We start from the raw sequence: 25,021 nt of genomic DNA on the forward strand, positions 1-25,021 counted from the left end.
AAATCAATATAAAGAAGGCAAGGTTAAACTTTGTCCATCACATATACATACAAAGAATAAAGAAATAAATCCATTGTAACAAATATGCATGAAATACACATATGTTAGATTTAAATTGAAAAAAAGATGAAGATTTCTCAAGTGTCCCCTCACTTCTTTTCAGCTTCCTTTGCCACTGATGGAAATGTTGACTGATTTTCATTACCCTCGTTAAAAAGTTTGATTTTTGAATTATTAAATGCAGGACAGTCAATAAGATAATGTCCCTTATCACTATTCCATCAACATAAAAGTCTCACCTCTTCACGCGTGATTGTGTAGTAACCACGAGATAGTCGATAGGCGGGAAAAAGAAAGGGAAAAGAGGGAGACAATATAGATAATATTTAGCGAGTTATCTGTAAATGTCTTAATCGTAAAGTACAATATGTATCATGAATTATATTAATTTGTTGATTTATATCTAAAGATTACGATGCACGGTTATACATGTGTATGTCTCGCACAACTAAATTCAGTCAATCAGTTGTTGTTTTTTCACAAGAAAATGTGTTTCTTAGGTTTGCAACTGTTTACTGAGTAGATAACATATTAAATGGGAGAATAAAATAAACAGGATTACACGTGTAAAAAGGCGGGAATTCCCCAGATGGAGGTTCCCTGTCCCTGGCTTAGACGATTTCCACCTGGGGCCGATGATAGCGGTTTCCAAATCCATTGTAAATATTTAAAGACAGTAACCCTTACTGTCTTTAAATTAAGTACTAGTGTGCTCTTATATGCTAATATTTACATTTGGTGTGGCAATGCCCTTATATATTACTAGTAAATCCCTACCAAAAGCAGCTTCATCTATGAGAGTATAACTGAAGTTGCCCTGACGGTAGAAAGCGGGAAATTTGAATTTTGGAAGATTTTTTTCATATTTTTTTATTTTTGCGATTCATTAATAGAACGTAAATATAAGCGATAACCTGCCTAGATGCGGCAGACCTACTGGTATAACTGCCACATGTGTCACAGACAAACAATCATGGTGCGCGCTAGCAGTTTGTCTGTGACACATGTGGCAGTTATACCAGTAGGTCTGCCGCATCTAGGCAGTTTATTGCTTAATTAAACCTATCCAATAACATCGAAATCTTTAAACTTTAATTTGATATAAAATTCACATCATTTTAACTTAATATGATCGATTGTGGGGATGGAGTCACTGGTAATAACACATCGTGAACTAATATTAGTTGTGTGAGACCTGTACTCTGGCAACAGAACTTGCGTTAACTTCCGGTAAACTTTCAGCTACGGAAACAGCCGACTATTTACGAGTGGTCCCAGCTGGTTTGTCAGGGTGAAGGTTATATCATTGACCAATCAGATTGCTGTTATCCGACACACCTCCACCTCAGCACACGTCTACCCAAGCTAAAAGTAAACAACGGTGTTCCGGTATCGTCGAGAAAGTAACACAAGTTTGGCCGATTACGAAAACACACCACACGATCCAACTGTTCATTTCTTGCCTACCTAACTGTTTAATAGTCCAGATACACGTAAGTAAAGTTTCTAATCTTTAAATCAGGTAAGTAGTCATATATAGCTCTGCTGCTTCTACCCGAGGCCACGTAACGTTCAGCTTCATTGAAGTCGTGTCTAAGGTGGAAAGTTAGAAATTATGAAACGTTTACCTGTGCTTATTTATAGATCTAAGACTTTTCTTTCAGTGTTGGACTTACTTATAAAACAGGATAATATGGTCAAAAATGTCCAATGACGAGTTTTGATAACCCTTTTAGGGGAGGGGGATCTGTTTGGACTTTGGACCCTGGGCGTGGGAAAAAACATTTAATTTTACATATAATGATATATGTTTCGTGATGCAGATACACACACCTCGAAACTCTATGCTTTCATTTTCTAAATAGTTTCAATATGGTTTGTATTTCACTTTAGATTTACACGCTCTGGTTACTCCCGCCTCCTCGGTTTCCTAATTATGATACATACATATCATTCACACTATTACAGCACAAGTTTCCTCTGGCCCTCACACCATGCTGGAATATATATTTAGTGATCATGATCAGGACCAGAGGAAACTGTAGCTAACACACATATATATATCAGATATATTAACTTAAAACACATCACTGGAAAAAAAATATGTGTGCCATCTTGCTTGTTGGTGGGTTTTATCAGTAAAAAAGATGAGTTAAATTGGAACTATTTTAGTAATGGTACCAAAAATGAGTTCTCTCCTAGACAAATTAAGTGTGGCCATGCCACTGGAAGGTCATGTATGTACTGCTCAGTGCTATGTAACCTATAATCATGAAAGTAATGGTACTTCAATTTTTAAATTATATCAGATATTTGGACATAGCTGAGACACTGGCCGGTTTTTGTTCTTATTGTTTAATGTACAATAATGATCATGTTAACAGTTAGTTTATGAAAGAACAAATAAAACACAATTCCTGTCAAGATGCAGAGGGATTTACCCCCAAAATATCAATAATTAGTACGCAGAGACAAAAAGTCAATATGAAAATTGTATGTGTGATAAATTTAGCTAATTCCTTTTAGATGTACCGCTGTAAGTAATCAGAAATGTATGGGAACCCAACCGAGTCAATCCTTTAACTGTTAAAACTTCGGCGTAGAACCCTTGGTCACTATAATTCTTTTAATAATGATAATAATAATAAACTTTATTTACTGATGATAAAAACCTGTTATTATACCTATCTGCAACCGGTCTATGGAAAAGACTTATATAGGGTAATCCTGTTGTCTGATCCTATTATTTCATATATATAAATATTAAAAAAAAAATAAACAAAAAAAATTAACAAAAATGATAATAATATACATAAATAATATTTAAATTTCTAATATAATTAGCTTTATTGATTGTATGTATATTGAACATGTATTTGTATATATTTGGAATAATGAAATAATTTTGAATTGAATAAAAACCTGTTTAGCAAAGCTAGTCTTCCACAGGGTCCTCTGTTAGTAAACGTGTTAATGATGTATCACAATAAGCAAGATTTTGTATTGATAAGTATTAACAGAAGATGGATTAAAATTGATTAATTAGCTAAAAAATTATGAATACATTATTAGCACAATTAATGAAACAATACACAATTACATAAGATTCATCGATATCACTGAAGCAAAGATACACATGTCGGTGCTTAACCATTATGTATTCAGTAAAAGACCATTGTCCAATATAAAAATAGTTGTAAGTACATGTACATATATTTAGCAAAGTGTAAGAATGGACAGAATATACGCTTCAGATGCAAAATAAAAGATATGAGTTCAATCATTATTATATGAGCTTCAACAAATTAAAAATGATATAGATATGTCCCATTGTACTTATTAATTATTAAATCATCTATTGAAATATGTTGCTTCAGTCTGTAGGATTATCTCCCCTTTTGTAACTAAAGTAACTGTAATATATAAGTCAATGTATATGTCTAACCTTACCTGCAGCTGAAAAAGCATGAACAAAGTTATTTTTTAGTATATCTTAATATTTTCTTGTCTTAAAGCATGAGTTAGGGTGGTTTTGTGGGAGTTTTGAGTAATTTGGGGTAAATTGTTCTGCTGTCATCAAGTACTCCAATAATAAGTGAAAATCCAGGGCCCAGCTCTGTAAAATTAAGTCAAAAAACATGTTTCACCAGCTGAATGTCAAAGACTTTTATTTAACACTGACTATATACAAGTCAAACAGACATGTTCCTCTTACTGTATAATCAGAGAAAGACATTGTATAGTGAATATATGGCTACAAAGACATTGTATAGTGAATATATGGCTACAAAGACATTTGTATAGTGAATGTATACTTACAAAGACATTTGTATTGTGAATATATGACTACAGAAAAATTTGTATAGTGAATATATGACTACAAAGAAATTTGTATAGTGACTATATGCCTACAAAGAAATTTGTATAGTGAATATATATGGCTACAAATAATTTTTTATAGTGAATATATGCCTAAAAAGAAATTTTTACAGTGAATATCATTATGGCTACAAAGAAATTTGTATAGTGAATATATGCCTACAAAAAAATTATATAGTGAATATATGCCTACAAAGAAATTTATATAGTGAATATATATGGCTACAGAATTTTAGAATTTTTATAGTGAAGTTATGCCTACACAGTTTGCAGGAGTAATTATTATAACAGACACTTTTGTACCGCCATACTACTTTGTCTCTCTAATGAAAATAACCCATTTAATGTCAGTGTATGATATTTAAAGTTTTCATCGATTCAATAACTGAGATGAGTCACATTTTAAACTTAGATAGGTATGGGATATATACATCCTGTTCATGACTAATGGATTTCAGGTCTAGAGCACAGGGGCTAGTCTCGATTTAATATGAGTTGTTTTGTATAACATTATACATTAAACAATTAAACTCATAGGTATATGAATTAAGACAAGTGCCTGTGCCCTTGATGATATATCATTGTCATATAGTATACACAACAAGCATAGCTTCTGTTTGGACATTCTCTGTATTTGATTGTGCTAAGTAAAACACCTAAAGGAGAAATTCAAAATTATGAATAATTTTTTCCATGGTCAATAAGAACATTTCAAAAATAATGATGATTACAATAGTAGTGCGTAAAAAAATGTGAACTTTGTTTCTTTTCAAAACAATGGTGAAGCGTGTTATATGAACTTATATTGATTATTAAAAATAATTTCCACAGGAAAAAAAAAATTGACAAGTGAAAAAGACCACTGCGCACTATACGCAAGTACAAGCCTTTTCCCAGTCAGAATGAATGTGATTTCACTGAGATTTGCGATCGTTTCCTTTCACAGCAGGATTGATTTAATACTTATATATATATATATATAACATATATAAAGCATTTAGAAAGTAATAGTTAACAAATAATCAAAGAAATGAATAATTATTTTAATGTTTAATTCCTTGAAATTGTGTATCTATTAGCAATTACGTGGATTTATCCAAGTCGATCGCGATCGTGAGCCACACGTTCCGTACACATACGATCTCACTTGAGCATGTTCCCGTATTCAGGTCCAAAACGATGTATAACATCTCAATTAACATCAAACAAAACTTGAAATGATAAAGCAGTACTTAGTTATTTCATATTTCTAAATTAATCACCTTATAAATCCAGATACGGTACATGTATTGGGAAAAAAAATAAGAAAAAAATACATGGATACCGTAGTAATCTGTAATTAACCCAGAGGCTAATCAATAATCTTAAGGAGTAGACTTTTTTAATTAATGGTTGGCAAAAATATTTTCAAGAAGAAGTGAAAAAAAAGTGATCAGTACCTTCAAAGCTAACTAAACTTTTATTTAAAACCCTGTCACCCCCACTGACCATATTGAACTTCAAATGATGAATAAATGGCAGAGTCCACTTTAGTTTCTTGGGGTTGAAAGGGTTAACATTTTATCTTATCTAACAGCAACCACCATTAAATTCTAAGAAAGGCAACATTAAAAATCTGTGATCCTGGTCATAAAGCAGTTTATAACAATATCAGAACATCACTTTTAGGATGCTTGTGTGGTTCAAATTCATATCTAGATATAGGGCTTTTGTTGGGATCTAAAGCGGGTCATTACTAGAGTAATTAATTCCCATGATAAGGTTGCTAATTATAAGTCAGTATTCGTTATTGATTATCGTATTTAGGATATTTCTGGTAATATTGCAATATATATTACTAGCTCATCAGACTAGTGGATATCTCCCTTTAGGCCGCGGTGGCCGAGTGGTTAAAGTGTCCCGACACTTGATCACTAGCTCTCCACCTCTGGGTTGCGTGTTCGAAACCTACCTGGGGCAGCGGCTTTCCTCCACCTCCAAAATCTGGCCTTGTAACCCTGGGTGTTAATTATGTAATAGGACGATAAACAAAAACAAACAAACAAACTTAAGTCTAGTGGTAGAATGTTTGGCTTGAGAGTTATAAGAGGTCGCTAGTTCGAGCCCCACCACATACGGACAGGGTGTTTTTTATAACTTCTTCCTATTACAAAATATTCTCTTATGTTTAGTGTATTTTCATGATGTAGAGAGGGACACCATTAGGGAAATTACGGTAATAGAATGCAATTTGATAGTATTTGAATTTCAAGTGTCATATTTAGGATGTTTTTGGTAATGTGTCTGGTCATGTTTAATATAGAATTTCTCGACCTTGAAAATGGTTATTCTGGATATAAAGTTTGCTTGAACAGTGATTTAATTTTGAGTGTAGCATTAAGCATATATTTGTGGTAGTTCATTATCGGGATTTAGAAAGGGGCGTCATATAGTGTAATTATGGTAATACAATATGATAAGTACTGTCTTATCAATGTGTCCTGGTGTGACCTACTTCTCTCTGTGATCAGGCCTAGGACAAGTGGACAGGATCCAGGATCCTCTCATTCTTATAACTAAGTTAATTTTTTTCAGGTATATATATATGTTGTTTTAGGAATATTTATTTCTGGGCTATTGTAAATTAAACTTGCAGGTTATCATTTATGTATTACAGAAATTGTATTGCTTAATTATGAAGGGTAATTTATCTTCTACTTTTAAAAGTTCAGGGTCAGAAATTTTACCCTCATCTCAATATCTCCCTGTTTTACATGTTCATACAATGCACATATAGTTATATTTATTAATAGTCAGTCACAGACCAGCTTCATATGTATATATAGTTGTAGTCTGTCAGGGTGAAAAGCTGTATAAAAACAGGCTGAATATATATTTTCATGTTGTCTGCCTTACCTGTTGATATAGATATCTAGGTAGATATAATCAAGGTCGACAAGCTTGTGTGTATACGTATATCGTAGTAATTTTCCTATACAGATTGTTGACTGTATCATACAATTAGCCTGAGTTTCCTCTGGCCCTGACACCATATGTCTGGTGTACGTAGGTAACACAGTGTCAGGGTCAGAGGAAACTCGGACTATAATACAATATATATACGTAGGTACAAATGTATATAATGATCTAGAATTTGAATGTACAGTGATCTATCATACAATATGTATTCATACATAGGTACAAATGTATATATTGATCTAGAATTCGAATGTATATGTATGTACAAATGTGTAGTTTTTCTACAGATCTAGAATTCGAATGTACAGTGACGGTATCAAACAATATGTATATACGTAGGTACAAGTGTATAGAATGATCTAGAATTCGAATGTACAGTGACAGTATCATACAATATGTATACGGAGGTACAAAATGTATATAATGATCTAGAATTCGAATGTACAGTGACAATATCGTACAATATGTATATGTATATACGTAGGTACAAATGTATATAATGATCTAGAATTTGAATGTACAGTGATTGTCATGACAGTATATCTGTATCGTACAATATGTATACGTAGGTACAAAATGTACATGTATCATATATACCAAGACTGATATATAGGGTACAATGTTTTATGATACTCAGAGTAAGTATGTATGTATTATATATATGTACTAGTGCATGACAGAGTGTGTATATATATATATATATACCAGGTATATGTACCTGTTAGTTTCACATCATGTCTTTTTCATTTAATTTCTTTTAGCACTTAAAGTCAGTCTAATCATATAGATCCTGTTTAAGGGCGGAGCCAACATCATGACCTTAGTATATACATAGTGGTTCGGTGTAGGTATATATAGGTTCATTAAGCTAGCTTGGATAACGAATTGGGACAAACTTAGCAAAAATATTGATTGCACTAAACCAAATGAGCAAAATATTGACATGTACAAATAAAAATTAAATTTATGATATTAATAATAACTCAATTAAAGTTCATCTCAACCCTCGTAGAATCAGGAGAGAAATGGGAAAGGAAATAATAACTAAACATGGCCTTAATATAAGTTAGTCAGGACATAATTTTATTTCAGTGTTCAGTACAATGTAACTCTGGTATAGAAATATTCAAGACTTTATTTCTGTTCAAATCAGAAGTGTCTGAGGTCTATTAAACTATTAAGAAACCAATAACATGTACAGGAGGTGTCACATTTAATTTAGAATCAAATAATTAGGCAAACAATGTTGTTTTCTCCATAACGTTTGATAAAATGAACAGATGAAATTTGGGGGGGAGGGGGGGAGCTAAAGGTTTCCTCCCAGTCCGTTAGTCTGTCCACTCTCAGTTTTCTGCACTAAGTCAGCTAGGCTTCAAGGTATGGTAGTGAAAATTTGTATATAACTTCAGTATGAGTACAGATCAGGTTTGAGTTTCAGGGTTTTTGGGTCAAGGTCAATGTTACTTTTTTTAGCAGGGTCAGTATAGGGGACATATATTGCTTTAGCAAATCTCAAGCATGCATGTTTTCTGTAAGCTGTATAATGCGCTTTTTCATTGTCTTGCAAAAGAATCCTTTATGATAATAATAACATTAAAAGAAATTTAAAGGACTTCTTTCAGGATCGATACTGTACTCTGTAGATGTTTGTTTTGGTTTTTGCTGATCACCTAAGTCAACTTTGCTTCTAATTTTGCAGATCACCATCATGCCTACCTTCCCACAATACTTGACAGAAGCTCAGGAAAAAGAGCTGAGGATGACTGCCAATGCCATAGTGGCTCCTGGCAAGGGAATCCTTGCTGCTGACGAGTCGACAGGTAAGTGTGACTCCAGACAAGGTGATCTTAGCTGCTGATGAGTCTACAGGTAAGTGTGACTCCAGACAAGGTGATCTTAGCTGCTGACGAGTCTACAGGTAAGTGTGACTCCGGACAAGGGGATCTTAGCTGCTGATGAGTCTACAGGTAAGTGTGACTCCAGACAAGGTGATCTTAGCTGCTGACGAGTCTACAGGTAAGTGTGACTGCAGACAAGGTGATCTTAGCTGCTGATGAGTCTACAGGTAAGTGTGACTCCAGACAAGGTGATCTTAGCTGCTGATGAGTCTACAGGTAAGTGTGACTCCGGACAAGGGGATCTTAGCTGCTGATGAGTCTACAGGTAAGTGTGACTCGAGACAAGGTGATCTTAGCTGCTGATGAGTCTACAGGTTAGTGTGACTCCAGACAAGGGGATCTTAGCTGCTGATGAGTCTACAGGTTAGTGTGACTCCAGACAAGGGGATCTTAGCTGTTGATGAGTCTACAGGTAAGTGTGACTCCAGACAAGGGGATCTTAGCTGCTGATGAGTCTACAGGTAAGTGTGACTCCAGACAAGGGGATCTTAGCTGCTGATGAGTCTACAGGTAAGTGTAACTCCGGACAAGGGGATCCTGGCTGCTGATGAGTCTACAGGTAAGTGTGACTCCAGACAAGGGGATCTTAGCTGCTGATGAGTCTACAGGTAAGTGTGACTCCAAACAAGGGGATCTTAGCTGTTAATGATTCCTTACTAATAATAACATGACAATGGGAACCAAGTTGCTGACGTCTGTGAATGTTCACGTGAATGAAGAAGTAATCTATTTGTCATTTTGAAGCCATTATTGTTTAATCCATTGGAATTGCACTGTGACAGGAAAATCTTTATAAGTTTTTTATTTCATTGATAACAATAAGTAAGTTATGCTCTGTTTCACAGGAACCATTGGGAAAAGATTCGCGACTATAAATGTTGAAAATAACGAGGATAACAGACGACGCTATCGTGAGTTGCTGTTCACCGCTGACAAGGCCATGGCTAATAATATCGGAGGGGTGATCCTTTTCCACGAAACATTCTACCAGACAACGAGTAAAGGTGTCTCCATGGTGAAAGCTCTCCAGGATATGGGCATCGTACCAGGAATCAAGGTTGACAAGGGCATGGTCCCTCTGGCGGGAACTGATGGAGAATCTACTATACAAGGTAGGGGGGATAACTCCATCGTTTAAAATATAAATATATTTTCATGTTAAGGTAGAGTACCACATTACTCTCTGTGTATCTCCAATAGAGAAAAGTTCTTATTTGTAAATGTAATTTTCATTCTTAAGCTTGGAGTTGCTTTTAATACCTGATTGTTTTATATAGCAAAGAGTCTCCACGACTGGGATTCAGTTTCCAGAAGTTTTTATCAAAATCAGAGAGCTTATCTTATTTTGAAACAGTTTCAAATATACTGTTCTCCAAAAATGCTGGAAAAATATTCAAAACATTATATTTTTGTTTAAGAGCTCAAAACCTGTACCACATTTGACCAAATGAGCTCACCTGCCTCTAGCTGTAACTCATCCCACCTTTTTTAAGGATAAGAGGATGGCAATAATGGAAAAAATGTAAAACGATCATCACCTCAAAGATTTACTAGTATATCCTTCTAAAATTTCTAACCTTTTATCAAAAAAAAAAATATCTTAAGAAAAACTCTCAAGATTGGTTTCATGATATAAATCTATGTAATTGAATACAGGTAAGAAAATGTTGATATTTTTTCCACCCAAATTACACACAGAATTTTCCCCCTGTGCATGGTTACATTAAAACACCTTTAATTTAATGATATCAATATTTTTGAAATTGTATTTATTTCATTAAGTATAAATTAACATTTTTTCAGTTATATGAGACCTATAATTCTTAGATCAGGTTTATAATCAAATTTTGCTATTGAAAAAATGGAATACTTACAGGCCTATTTGACCTTTTGTCTTTTTTTTTAGCTCACCTGAGCTGAAGGCTCATGTGAGCTTTTGCTATGGGGTATCATCCGGCGTCTGTCGTGCGTCGTGCGTCGTGCGTCGTCCGTTAACTTTTTTTAACCGAGAGTGTTGAAATTAGCATTGAATGATTAGTTAGAAGGTCCTGACTAGATATTTGTATTCATTAAGTGAAAATAGAATTCAAGATGGCTGCCATGATCGCCATCTTTGAAATTATGTTTTTCCTTATAACTCCAATATTATTTGCTTCGTAGTAATAAGACTTTCTAGGAATGTTCTAGTGACATTTCTGAATAAGAGGTGTTGTTTCAAAAACTCATTGAATTTACAAGATGGCCACCACAGCAAGTATCTTCTGATGAGCTATGGAAAAGTATTTATTTTTTGTTTGTGAACAAGATATCTAATGACTGGAACATCATTTAGAATTAATTTTCAATAACAAGGTTCAGATAAAGATGATAAAGAGACGAGTTTAATTTGGAGTATGTATAATGAGTGGTTGATTTTTAATTACATTTTTTGTAATTCAATTGTATGGTATGTACCTGTCTGTATACACTGTATATCTCTTCAGTGTGAACATTGCTGCTAGGGGTCCCAAATTGGGGGTTCTGTAGAACATTTCTTTGTTTAAGATAACTAGGCTTTTGGATTTTTTCCTCTCTGATACCAAATAGTTTTGATGAGAAAACCTGTTAGCTTAATCTCTGCATGAAACCATGATATTGCTGGTTCAGGGGCACACAGGAAAACAATAAAATTAATTAGATAAAGGGACAGCAGAGGTCTGGGAATGGAGCCCTATCTCCAGAGCTGCCCAGTTAGCCAGTGTCTAGCTTTAATGTGTAAATATGGTAAAGATTAGAAAACTTCTGATAATTTAAATGAGAGAGTCTTCAGTTTTCTAATTCATTAGTCATATACATATATTATATTATGTAGTGATACTGTGCAAGTGGAAAACATGTCACATTGATACTATTTATGTCTTTACATTGCTCTAAGCAGGAATAATGATAGGAAAACATCAACTGACATCTAGGATGATAATTGCATGCTGATAGCAACTATTGCAAAATTAGGTCACTGTGACCTACTTTTCAATAATTACGTTAGGACAATAAAAATGGACATCCAGGATGAGAAAGGCATGCCGTTAACAAATATTGCAAAATTAGGTCACTGTGACCTACTTTTTCAGTAATTATGCTAGGGCAATAGAAATGGACATCTAGGATAAGAAAGGCATGTCAATAACAACTATTGCAAAATTAGGTCACTGTGACCTACTTTTTCAGTAATTATGCTAGGGCAATAGAAATGGACATCTAGGATGAGAAAGGCATGCCGATAACAAATATTGCAAAATTAGGTCACTGTGACCTACTTTTTCAATTATAACATTAGGGCAATAGAAATGGACATCTAGGATGAGAATGGCATGCCGATAACAAATATTGCAAAATTAGGTCACTGTGACCTACTTTTCAATAATTACGTTAGGACAATAAAAATGGACATCTAGGATGAGAAAGGCATGCCGGTAACAAATATTGCAAAATTAGGTCACTGTGACCTACTTTTTCAGTGATTATATAAGGGCAACAGAAATGGACATCTAGGATGAGAAAGGCATGCCGGTAACAAATATTGCAAAATTAGGTCACTGTGACCTACTTTTTCAGTAATTATGCTAGGACAATAGAAATGGATATCTAGGATGAGAAAGGCATGCCGATAACAAATATTGCAAAATTAGGTCACTGTGACCTACTTTTTCAGTGATTATATAAGGGCAACAGAAATGGACATCTAGGATGAAAAGACATTCCGATAGCTAATATGGCAAAATTAGGTCACTGTGACCTTCTTTTTCAATAATTATATTAGGGCAACAGAAATGGACATCTAGGATAAATGCATGCCGATAACTGATATTGCAAAATTAGGTCACTGTTACCTACTTTTTCAATAATTATATTAGGTAATTATTTTGTCTAGATTGCCTCAATAAGTTGACAAAATACTGTAATGTCATTACTTCAACTTAATATGTATATATATATCCAGGGTTTTTGCCAGCTATTTTGGGAAAGGGTCCCTGAACAAAAATTGAGAAAATATCATCGGCATTTTCCACAAATTGGGAAAATACCATCGGTGTTTCATCAAATTTGGGAATATATTATAAAATTGGAAAAATATATGAATTATACAAGCTTAGCTGTTTCTTTTCATAATATTTGTACAAATGAATACAAGTCAGCATCTCTTTTCAGGATATTTGTTTTAATCAATCAGAGAATATTTAATTTTCTGTCTTTAGTGTGCTTAAACTCATTAACAAGCTTGTCAAGAGGGAAATCAGTCAGGTTGGAGATCGTTTGAAGCAGCTGCCTGACTTTCAGATCGGGAATTACCAGTATTTCGTTTGAAAAAGCTCGTAACTTTCATTAAATCTTTCGAATCTTTGAGAAAAATCTTCTTTGCGTAATATTTGGAATTGTGTGACATCGTCCCGAGTCAGTACTTGATTTGACCTCGGTAAATAGAACGAGTCAATGTACGTAAACGCTTTGCATTAAACTCCCCTTTAAAGGGGCGATTCAAACGCAGATATGATATGACTTCAATAAGACTATCCAAGAGCATGCGCGAATCGCAAAACCAACAACAACACGATGACTCACGGTAACATTTTAACGTGGACAAAATAATGACTGGAAGCTCGTATCAATCCAAATTTTTAGGTTGTCTTATGATTGGGAAAATACAGACCGGAATTGGGAAAATATAGACCGAAATTGGGAAAATACATGCCAATTTTCAATTGGGAATGGGTCCGTGTACCGGACCCAAAATATGCCTGGCAAAAACCCTGATATCGAAATATTGCAAACTTGGCATTCGACATTTTGATGATGAAAATGATGACAACAACAAAAACTTCATCATTCAAGATATCCATTTTTTTTGCCATCTCCAGAATCACATTCTCCAGAAATTTTAACCTTACATTCTTTGAGATAGACCCTTGGTAATATACTGCCCACCAGCCATGCAGCTATCAGCCTCTAGTTGGTTTGTAGGGGGATGTAAAAAAATGATATGGGGCTATAATCACAGCAGGTGAGCGTTTAGGCCTATAGGCCTCTTGTTGTATATGTATTAACAAATTGAACATGAACATTATTTTGACATTTGGTCAAATCCAACCAGGTGAGCGATACAGGCCCCATGGGCCTCTTGTCCAATACAAATTTGCATTATGCGGCTATGAGACATCTCTTGTTATTGTTGTGTGTATATTTCAGGTCTGGATGGCCTTGGCGAGAGGTGTGCCCAGTACTACAAAGATGGCGCCAGGTTCGCTAAATGGCGATGTGTTCTGAAGATCGGTAAAGAAACACCTTCATATCAGGCCATGTTTGAAAATGGAAACGTTCTTGCGCGCTACGCCAGTATCTGTCAGCAGGTAGGTCTGACTACATCATTATCTGTCACCAATTTGTCAATGCCTGGTAATAGGCCCAATTGGTCTGTATCTACGGAAATAGGTATGTACAAATGCTACGTAATCATTGGTCTGCTATGTATTTTTCAAATGTCATCAATTTGCTTTAGATGAAATAAAACATTTATTAGTCCCCTGTCTGTGAAACGGAAGGGACTATAATAGTTTTTCTTTCTGTCCGTTTTGTACATATGTAACGCCAAAGTTTGCCTGTGCTCTAGTGTCTTCATTCCTTCAGAGATTTTCATCAAACTTATATATCTTGGACAAGTTTGAGTTTTTTTGGGGGGTCAAGGGTCATCGTTACTATTTTTATCGAGGGCATGTCGGGAACATGTATTGCTTTAGCATTAAAAGCAAAACCCATCCTGCTTGTCAAAATTAGATTTAAGCAAGAAATGTCTTTAAAAAAGATAAACGGCATAGTTTTAATGCTGGTGGTTTATACTGTAAAACTGCTGGTAAAATAAATTCAGGAACTAATTCTGTCTCAGCATGAATAACAAAATTAGATCAATTTGAATCGTTTTTGGTAATAATAACTATAAGACTGCATTTAAATCAGGAATATAATTTTATTAATGTGTCGTGTGAAAAGATACATCCACTTATTCAGCTTGCATTCAATCTTAGCTTTGTTTGGTTTTTAATTGCATATCTGCATTTTGCATTTACCGCTACATTGACAATCACATACTTCATTTTGACCAGTAACACAACCTGTCGCATCATATACGGGGCCAAAATTATATGATGAGGCTATGCCGAAAAACAAGCAGCTTTTTAGCGCACTATCATTAGACGGAGGGCAGCTCAAGTGACCATTTGTCTGTGGTCTGTCTGTAAACAATTATTCTGATGGCTATATCTCTGACAGATTTTTATGAACCTTTCTCAAATTCCATTTGTAGGTTTGTCTTGATCCTAGGTTATGTATGAATAGAAACACAAGTTTGTTGTTGTTATTTCACAGAAGAGTTCCACATACATCTTTCTCAAATATCATTAGTAAGTTCTTCTTTTATTAGTTGAGGTCTGTTATATATATCCATTTCGAAAGTTCTTGTCCATTTCGAAAGTTCTTGACAGATCTTTATCGTATTTCAGATGTAGAATCCCTTTGATTTTTTTTTTATTCATTTTAGAGGAAAGATGTCCTGCATATATAGATCCAATAAAAATCATTCATTGGTCGTCACCAATGCAAAACCCCTCTTGGATCTTTTGGCTTAAAAGAAAATAGTTTATTGTTTGATAGGCCTGATTTGATTGGGGCAATTTTGTTATATTAAGAATATTTTGTGTATCTTTTATATTGGTAGTTTTATTTTTTGTTTGTTTTGATACTTACAAACAATAATATACATGTATTGAAATCACTGTGTACAAAGAGATACAGTCACATATGTTGGTGGCGACACCTGGCTAGTCTGATACACTGGAATCAAGAAATATTTCAGGGGAGACAACTTTGATATAATGTTGTAATGCTGTACGTGCTGCTACTGGCAATCAGTCTTATCACTACACAATCCACTTATAGAATGGAATGAAGGGAGAAACTGTGGTAGAAAGAAATGAAGGGAGATAACTCTGGTAGAAAGAAATGAAGGGAGATAACTGTGGTAGAAAGAAATGAAGGGAGATAACTCTGGTAGATCAAAATGCTATCTATACTGTGCCTATAACCTAACTGTACGAAATTTCCCCCCACATACTTACTATGTTGTGATACTTAAAGATTCCCATCTCAGGGCTCAAAGTGGATATTTTTACTGGATTGCCTATTTGGCGACCAAGTCATATTAATCCAGTTGCCGACTGGAAAAGTTAGTCGCCTGTCCTAGTTGTCTTCAATAAAGAACACCAGTATTACATCTCTCTGTAATTTTTTGATAGATTAACCAAATTGCAAATTTACACAATTTTTTTTAGTGGCCATGCAGGTACCTTATAGGTCAAGAACTGATCGCCAATAGTGAATTTAAGGCGCCATGGCCACTAAAATAGGTGGCGCTTAGAGCCCTGTATCTAACCCTAAATAGTTATCTTAAGAAAAGTTGTGGTACAGGAAATTCATCTAAATGTGTTGTATTTAGACCACAACCATGCTTTATATCTTAACCACAACACGAAAGGACAAATTACAACAGAGTATTTCTACAGCAAACATTGATGAAAAAGAAACATGTGAGTGATGAAACAAAGGGCAGTAACTCTGGTGTTGTACGTAGATCAAAATGATGTTGATGAAAAGTGCAATATCAAGGGAAACACATTAATCTCATTTTTGTAAGTATATTTTTGGAGAAATACATATTCATAATGTTGTGTAGGTGTATTGTGGGTAAATTATGGGATGTACAATTGACAATGTGTAATATTTACAATGATTTATGTTTCTAAATATTTGATATATTATTAGATTGACTCTTGTTTTGCTCACAGAATGGACTGGTGCCCATCGTGGAGCCTGAAGTGTTGTGTGACGGAGACCATGATCTGGAAACGGCACAGAAAGTCACAGAACAGGCAAGTTTTATTTGAAACTGTGTTTAACTCCTTCAGACATATCATGGTTTGGGACATAAGGATTTTGTCCTTGGCAAGCTTTCTGTCTTACAAGATTTGAATGTGGCTACATTATGGAATAAAAGGATGCTAACAGAAGTAGGTCATTTGAGTCCATGAAAAGTTGCCTAAAATTCGACATACGCCATTCAGAATTACTCTCTTTGGTTTGGAGATTAATATGATATAATCATTTTTACTCTCTATGGTTTGGAGTTCCATATAATATAATTCTGATTACTCTATATGGTTTGAGTTTAATATAATATGATTCTTATTATTCTCTAAGGTTTAGAGTTTAATATAATATAGTTCTGATTATTCTCTATCCTTTCGTGTTTAGTTTGATATAATCTGATTACTCTGTATGGGTATAAGTACAACATAATAGAATTCTCTGGAGTCTATTATAGTAGAATGTTGATGATTAATCTGTATGGACATGAGTAATCAGAATGGCATGATAGAATCGCAATTACAGTACTCTATGGTTTGGAGTCCAACATAATAAAACTTTGTCTCTATGGGTAGAAACATATCACAGTAGAACTGTGATTGATCTCTATGGGTAGAAACATAACACAGTAGAACTGTGATTAATCTCTATGGGTAGAAACATAACACAATAGAACTGTGATTACCCTCTATGGGTAGAAACATATCACAGTAGAACTTTGATTAATCTCTATGGGTAGAAACATAACAGTAGAACTGTGATTGATCTCTATGGGTAGAAACATAACACAATAGAGCTGTGATTGATCTCTATGGGTAGAAACATAACACAATAGAGCTGTGATTAATCTCTATGGGTAGAAACATAACACAGTAGAACTGTGATTACCCTCTATGGGTAGAAACATAACACAATAGAACTGTGATTGATCTCTATGGGTAGAAACATAACACAATAGAGCTGTGATTAATCTCTATGGGTAGAAACATAACACAGTAGAACTGTGATTGATCTCTATGGGTAGAAACATATCACAATAGAACTTTGATTACCCTCTATGGGTAGAAACATATCACAATAGAACTGTGATTGATCTTTATGGGTAGAAACATTTCACAGTAGAACTGTGATTGATCTCTATGGGTAGAAGTATTTCATACCATAGAGTTCATGTCAATTTGTCTGTTCCAGGTTCTGGCCTTTACCTACAAGGCTCTTTCAGACCATCATGTTTACCTTGAAGGGACTCTTCTTAAACCAAACATGGTGACCGCTGGTCAGTCTTGCGCAAAGAAATACAAACCTGAGGATAATGCTCGTGCCACCGTCCAAGCTCTCAGCCGAGCTGTGCCTGCCGCAGTACCAGGTAATCTGCTTCCCTTTGTATAAGATATTTCCTCCCCTTGTTGTAATTTACTGATTATCTGCCTTTGTGATGTACTGATCATCTGCTCGTGTGCTGCACTGATTATCTCCCCTTGTGATATACTGATTTTCTCCCCTTGTTGTGATGCAGTGATTATTCTACCTTGTGTTGTACCAATTTTCTCTCCTTGTTGTGATACACTGATTATCTCCCCTTGTGATGTACTGATCATCTCCTCTTGTTGTGAAACACTGATTATCTCCCCTTGTGATATACTGATTTTCTCCCCTTGTTGTGATGTAGTGATTATTCTACCTTGTGATGTACTAATTTTCTCTCCTTGTTGTGATACACTGATTATCTCCCCATGCGATGTACCGATCATTTCCTCTTGTTGTGATACACTGATTATCTCCCCTTGTGATGAACTGATTATCTCCCCTCGTTGTGATGTACTGATTATCTCCACTTGTTTTGATGCACTGATTATCTCCCCTTGTGATGTACTGATTATCTCCCCTTGTTTTGATGCACTGATTATCTCCCCTTGTGATGTACTGATTATCTCCCCTTGTGGTGTATTGATTATCCCCCTTGTTGTGATACACTGATTATCTCCCCTTGCTGTGATGCACTGATTATCTCCCCTTGTTTTGATGTACTGATTATCTTCCCTTGTTGTGGTGTATTGATTATCTCCCCTTGTGATGTACTGATTATCTCCCCTTGTGATGTACTGATTATCCCCCCTTTGTTGTGATGTACTGATTATCCCCCCTTTGTTGTGATGTACTGATTATCTCCTCTTGTTGTGATGTACTCTCCCCTTCTTGTGACGCACTGATTATCTCCCCTTGTGATGCACTGATTATCTCCCCTTGTTGTGATGTACTGATCATCTCCCCTTGTGATGTGCTGATTATCCCCCCTTTGTTGTGATGTACTGATTATCTCCCTTTGTTGTGATGTACTGATTATCTCCCCTTGTTGTGATGTGCTGATTATCTCCCCTTGTGATGTACTGATCATCTCCTCTTGTTGTGATACACTGATTATCTCCCCTTGTGATATACTGATTTTCTCCCCTTGTTGTGATGTAGTGATTATTCTACCTTGTGATGTACTAATTTTCTCTCCTTGTTGTGATACACTGATTATCTCCCGTTGCGATGTACCGATCATTTCCTCTTGTTGTGATACACTGATTATCTCCCCTTGTGATGAACTGATTATCTCCCCTTGTTGTGATGTACTGATTATCTCCCCTTGTTGTGATGTACTGATTATCTCCCCTTGTGGTGTACTGATTATCTCCCCTTGTTGTGATGTACTGATTTTCTCCCCTTGTTGTGATACACTGATTATCTCCCCTTGTTTTGATGCACTGATTATCTCCCCTTGTTTTGATGCACTGATTATCTCCCCTTGTGATGTACTGATTATCTCCACTTGTTTTGATGCACTGATTATCTCCCCTTGTGATGTACTGATTATCTCCCCTTGTTTTGATGCACTGATTATCTCCCCTTGTGATGTACTGATTATCTCCCCTTGTGGTGTACTGATTATCCCCCTTGTTGTGTTACACTGATTATCTCCCCTTGCTGTGATGCACTGATTATCTCCCCTTGTTGTGATGTACTGATTATCTTCCCTTGTTGTGATGTATTGATTATCTCCCCTTGTGATGTACTGATTATCTCCCCTTGTGATGTACTGATTATCCCCCCTTTGTTGTGATGTACTGATTATCCCCCCTTTGTTGTGATGTACTGATTATCTCCTCTTGTTGTGATGTACTCTCCCCTTCTTGTGACGCACTGATTATCTCCCCTTGTGATGCACTGATTATCTCCCCTTGTTGTGATGTACTGATTATCTCCCTTTGTGATGTGCTGATTATCCCCCCTTTGTTGTGTTGTACTGATTATCTCCCCTTGTTGTGATGTACTGATTATCTCCCCTTGTTGTGATGTACTGATTATCTCCCCTTGTTGTGATGTACTAGTTTTCTCCCCTTGTTGGGATACACTGATCATCTCCCCTTGTTGTGATGAGTGAAAGGATAACAAGATATCTGTCAATTTCATCTTCTCTAGGTATCACGTTCTTATCTGGTGGACAGTCCGAAGTTAGTGCCACTGAAAACCTTAATGCCATAAACCAATACCAAGGACGTAAGCCATGGGCACTTAGCTTCTCCTTCGGCCGAGCCCTCCAAGCCAGTGTCCTTAAAGCTTGGCAAGGTCAAGACAGCAATCTGGCCAATGCTCAAGCCACACTCATTAACCGAGCAAAAGTAAGTAAGATGCTTGCTTAGCACAGGATAATTAAGAGATGTCACATATCTGTCCTATTAATGGTTAATTTAAAAAGTAAGTGGTAAGTGGGCTTAATATCTTTGAAGATAGATGTCAGTTAAGTGAGGTTTTACTGTATATTACAGGATGTCATTAAAGACAGGTGTCAGTTAAGTCAGGTTTTACTGTATAATATAGAAGGTCTTTGAAGATAGGTGTCAGTTAAGTTAGGTTTTACTGTATATTACAGTACGTCATTAAAGACAGGTGTCAGTTAAGTCAGGTTTTACTGTATATCATAGAATGTCATAAAAGACAGGTGTCAGTAAAGACAGGTATCAGTTAAGTCAGGTGTCAGTAAAGTCAGGTTTTATTTTATATTACATGAGGTCTTTGAAGATAGATGTCAGTTAAGTCAGGTTGTACTGTATATTACATGTGGTCATTAAAGGTGTCGGTTAAGTCAGGGTTTACTGTATATTACAGTACATCATTAAAAACAGGTGTCAGTTAAGTCAGGTGTCAGTAAAGTCAGGTTTATTTTATATTACAGGAGGTCTTTGAAGAAAAGTGTTAGTTAAGTTAGGTTTATCTGTATATTACATGATGTCATTAAAGGCAGATGTCGGTTAAGTCAGGTTTTACTGTATATTATAGGAGGTCTTTGTAGATAGATGTCGGTTAAGTCAGGTTTTACTGTATATTATAGGAGGTCTTTGTAGATAGATGTCAGTTTAGTCAGGTTTTACTGTATATTATAGGAGGTCTTTGTAGATAGATGTTGGTTAAGTCAGGTTTTAATGTATATAATAGGTCATTAAAGACAGGTGTCAGTAAAGTCTGGTTTTAATGTATATTATAGGAGGTCTTTGTAGATAGATGTCAGTAAAGTCAGCTTTTACTGTATATTATAGGTCTTTGTAGACAGGTGTCAGTAAAGTCAGGTTTTAATGTATATAATAGGAGGTCTTTGTAGACAGGTGTCAGTCATGTCAGGTTTTACTATATATTATAGGAGGTCTTTGTAGATAGATGTCAGTAAAGTCAGGTTTTACTGTATATTATAGGAGGTCTTTGTAGATAGATGTCAGTAAAGTCAGGTTTTACTGTATATTATAGGAGGTCTTTGTAGATAGATGTCAGTAAAGTCAGGTTTTACTGTATATTATAGGAGGTCTTTGTAGACAGGTGTCAGTAAAGTCAGGTTTTACTGTATATTATAGGAGGTCTTTGTAGACAGGTGTCAGTAAAGTCAGGTTTTACTGTATATTATAGGAGGTCTTTGTAGATAGATGTCAGTAAAGTCAGGTTTTACTGTATATTATAGGAGGTCTTTGTAGATAGATGTCGGTTAAGTCAGGTTTTACTGTATATTATAGGAGGTCTTTGTAGATAGATGTCAGTAAAGTCAGGTTTTACTGTATATTATAGGAGGTCTTTGTAGATAGATGTCGGTTAAGTCAGGTTTTACTGTATATTATAGGAGGTCTTTGTAGATAGATGTCAGTTAAGTCAGGTTTTACTGTATATTACAGGAGGTCTTTAAATTGGGGTGTCAGTAAACTCATATGTCTCTGTATAAAAGATTTGACAAAGTTAAGTGTCAGTAAAGTCAGGTTTCGCTGTACACAAGATCCAGTATCCAATTGATAATATTATCATCTTTTTTCTGTAGCTGAATGGACTGGCAGCCATGGGTCAGTACAATGGAGAAGATGGAAGCTCAGCAGCCAGCGAATCCCTGTTTGTCCCTAAACATACCTACTAACAACCTCTTCCGATGGATAACCTTGAAGGAGGATTTCAACATCAAAAAATTATAAAATATCCGCAGTTTCGTTCTATTTTCTCCAGCAAAAATGAGTCATCTTTATATTATCATGTTGAAGAACACTTGAATATGTGAGCTTAATGTACATCTAACTTTATTTAAGGAGTAGCTTAGTCAGGGCAAAGTTGTTAAAACGTCACTGTTCCATCTAAGGGAGGCTACTCTTGTTATGACCTTTATTGTATTACAAAGAGCTGTTAGTAACAAAACAGTTAAACCATGTCAGTCATCACATGATGAATGACACCAAAAATAAATCTCCACTTGTCCGATTAAAGGGAGACTACTCCATACATACAAGCTAATGAAATAAGTCATATGGGACTATTGAAATTATTTTTTGTGATATTCTCAGTATAATTTACCAAAATTATGGAATATTTAAAATTTTCATTTAACATCCTACATGCTGACAAATTTTAAGTTTATAAATTACATATATGGTCAGTATTTATTACATAAGAAATGCTGTGAATAAGCTTTGTTTTTATTTTTCGGAAAATGTAGCAAAATATTGTGATTAATTGTTTCGAAAAAATCTATTTTTTATTTTGAAATAATGATTTCAACATGTCTGCTATTGCTCAAAGCTTCAGAGAATGGAAATCTTTGTAAATGTTTTAATTTGACGGCATGAATAAGAAGATAGTTATAGATGTTGTAGGAGGTGGACAGTATGTTTCAGCGCTCGATGGGTGTTAGTTATGGAATGTAGAGAGTGAGTCGGGGTATATTTGACATCTAACCAGAGAAATAGTAGATTAGAAAAGTATCATTTTACCTTGAGCTCATTTGATATTACTGAAATATCTTTCATGTAATAATTATACCTACTGAAAGCAATTTTTAGCTATAATTTTAGATTAGTTTTAGAATATTACTGTACATGTATGTTTTTATTCAATCCGTATTTTAGTTCTGGTTGATACAGGAATTCAGATAACACAAGTTTTGTTTACATAAGAAAATACACAATGATATTTGTTTGGAAAACTTTTGCAGTAAAATTACCTTATTTCCTTATCATATTGGATTTTGATATATGTCTGTACATTAATTTAAGGGGACATGTCATTTCTGTTTAAAACCAACAATTTGTATTGTTTATGTATAAAGGCTAACATTGTTGCTTAATCAATGAAAATACATTTTAAAAACAATTTTACCAATCGACAATGTTCACAAAGAAATAGTGATTAAGCGAAACCGATGTGGAGACGGTGACACCTCAAGCAGTCAGTGTTAAAGAAGCAATATAGAAGGTCATATTACCTGTATTTTCTTGTAGATTTTAATGACCTTGTGGAGACGGAAGCCATATCACCTGTATGTTTTTTGTAGATTTTAATGATCTTGTGAGAAGGAAGTTCGACTTTGTTATTGTCTTGGTATCATTCACATATTTTTAAACTGTTAACAATAAACCGGAGGGATTATTTTTATAATGGAGTTTTGTCTTAATCATTTAATTTTAGCTCACCAGGTACGAGTAACTGTGAACTAATGCTGTACCCCCGGCGTCGGCGTCGCCGTCCCACCCCCACTTTAAAGTTTTTGGGATCAGTTTTTGGAAAGCTTCTATGTCCAAAAGTATACACATCACACCCTTCTAGTTTGGTTTATACATTCATTAGAGGTCTAGGGGTGATGTTATGGCAAAATCATACAGAAAAAAATGTAATTTTTGTTTTGCATTTTACCATTTAGTGGACTTAATTTGTTGGCACAAAACCCTTTTTAAAGATTTTGGAGATATGTTTTGAAAAGCTTGTAAGTCCACATCCTTCTTATTTGGTTTATACATTCATTAGAGGTCTACGAGCGATATTATGTGACATACAATTTCAAAATGACAAGCTTACACATGCATAGAAAATAAATGCATAGTGTGATTGCTGCTGCCGGTGAGCTTTTGCAATCATTGAGAGAAGAATGATAAATTACTGATCGTCAGTCAGTCAACTTCTTCTAGAAAACTATAAGTAACTTGGTACTATTATTTAACTATGATATAGCTAAGGTACAGGAAAGTTTCTACGATGCTTTAAAATATTCTTCTGAAGCTCCAGAAACCCAGAGGGATGATATTATATCAGCTGTACTAATGATGGAATATTATGAAGTTTCCTTATGTGAATGACCTTGCCTTATGTTCAATGTTGCATTTATCAAACGTGCTTTAAAAAAAATGTGAATTATTTTCTCAAGTGTTATAAAATCTAGATCATTGATAATTAAATTCAATTAAATCCCCAAAAGTTCCAGAATAAACAAACTTTGCCTATTTTTAAGGCCAGAGAGTTCACATATAGTAGATACCTTTTATTAACTTTGAATTCCAGAAGACCGAAAGCACTATGAAGTTTCATCATATATATGACCTTGACCTATTTTCAAGGTTACAGTTGTAAAATATATCAAAAGCGTTCGTTTAACTTCTAGAGTGAACAAAAATATCACACTGCTGTTTGGCAAGTAGGTAACCCAGTGTAGCATGGTATTTTGAAGCATAGTGAAATGATCCGAGGTCAAAATACCATAACGATGAACATGTTTTCGTTTTTCCAGCAGCCGTAATATGTAACTACATTCGTATGAGGTCGATGAATTGATATCCTTTCTGCCTGCTGATATAATTTGTATAATATGCAATCAAATGCCAATTGGACATAGTTCCTTTGTCATTCACCTTCATCATATCCTTGACCTTTCACCTTTTATCCTTGACCTTTCATCCTTTATCGTTGACTGATGGTCCAAACAGTACTTTTACTTCGGA

At 35.0% G+C, this 25,021-nt stretch overlaps 1 protein-coding gene across 3 annotated transcripts; it reads left to right on the forward strand.

Annotated features, from left to right (window-relative positions):
• The first annotated feature begins 1,374 nt into the window (after nucleotides 1-1,374).
• On the forward strand, nucleotides 1,375-23,687 carry LOC117333687 (fructose-bisphosphate aldolase-like). 3 transcript variants are annotated; one of them, XM_033893106.1, is made up of 8 exons: nucleotides 1,375-1,553; nucleotides 8,597-8,717; nucleotides 9,641-9,907; nucleotides 14,019-14,179; nucleotides 16,667-16,750; nucleotides 17,937-18,111; nucleotides 20,211-20,410; nucleotides 22,087-23,687. In XM_033893106.1, the coding sequence occupies exons 2-8, from the start codon at nucleotides 8,606-8,608 to the stop codon at nucleotides 22,177-22,179; spliced, it is 1,092 nt and encodes a 363-aa protein (XP_033748997.1). In that variant the 5' UTR covers nucleotides 1,375-1,553; nucleotides 8,597-8,605; the 3' UTR covers nucleotides 22,180-23,687. The 3 variants fall into 3 exon arrangements, with proteins under 3 accessions (XP_033748997.1, XP_033748998.1, XP_033748999.1); XM_033893107.1 differs by lacking the exon at nucleotides 1,375-1,553 and adding an exon at nucleotides 6,428-6,513; XM_033893108.1 differs by lacking the exons at nucleotides 1,375-1,553; nucleotides 8,597-8,717 and adding an exon at nucleotides 9,181-9,256.
• Nucleotides 23,688-25,021: the final 1,334 nt, after the last annotated feature.

Source organism: Pecten maximus, chromosome 8, assembly GCF_902652985.1.
Source record: "Pecten maximus chromosome 8, xPecMax1.1, whole genome shotgun sequence".
In the NCBI taxonomy this organism is placed as follows: domain Eukaryota; kingdom Metazoa; phylum Mollusca; class Bivalvia; order Pectinida; family Pectinidae; genus Pecten; species Pecten maximus.

Coding starts and splice junctions, on each gene's coding strand:
- LOC117333687 (XM_033893106.1), top strand. CDS start 8,606: ATGCCTACCTTCCCACAATACTTGACAGAAGCTCAGGAAAAAGAGCTG. Junction 8,718..9,640: donor TGCTGCTGACGAGTCGACAG/GTAAGTGTGACT, acceptor TCTGTTTCACAG/GAACCATTGGGAAAAGATTC. Junction 20,411..22,086: donor CACTCATTAACCGAGCAAAA/GTAAGTAAGATG, acceptor TTTTTTCTGTAG/CTGAATGGACTGGCAGCCAT.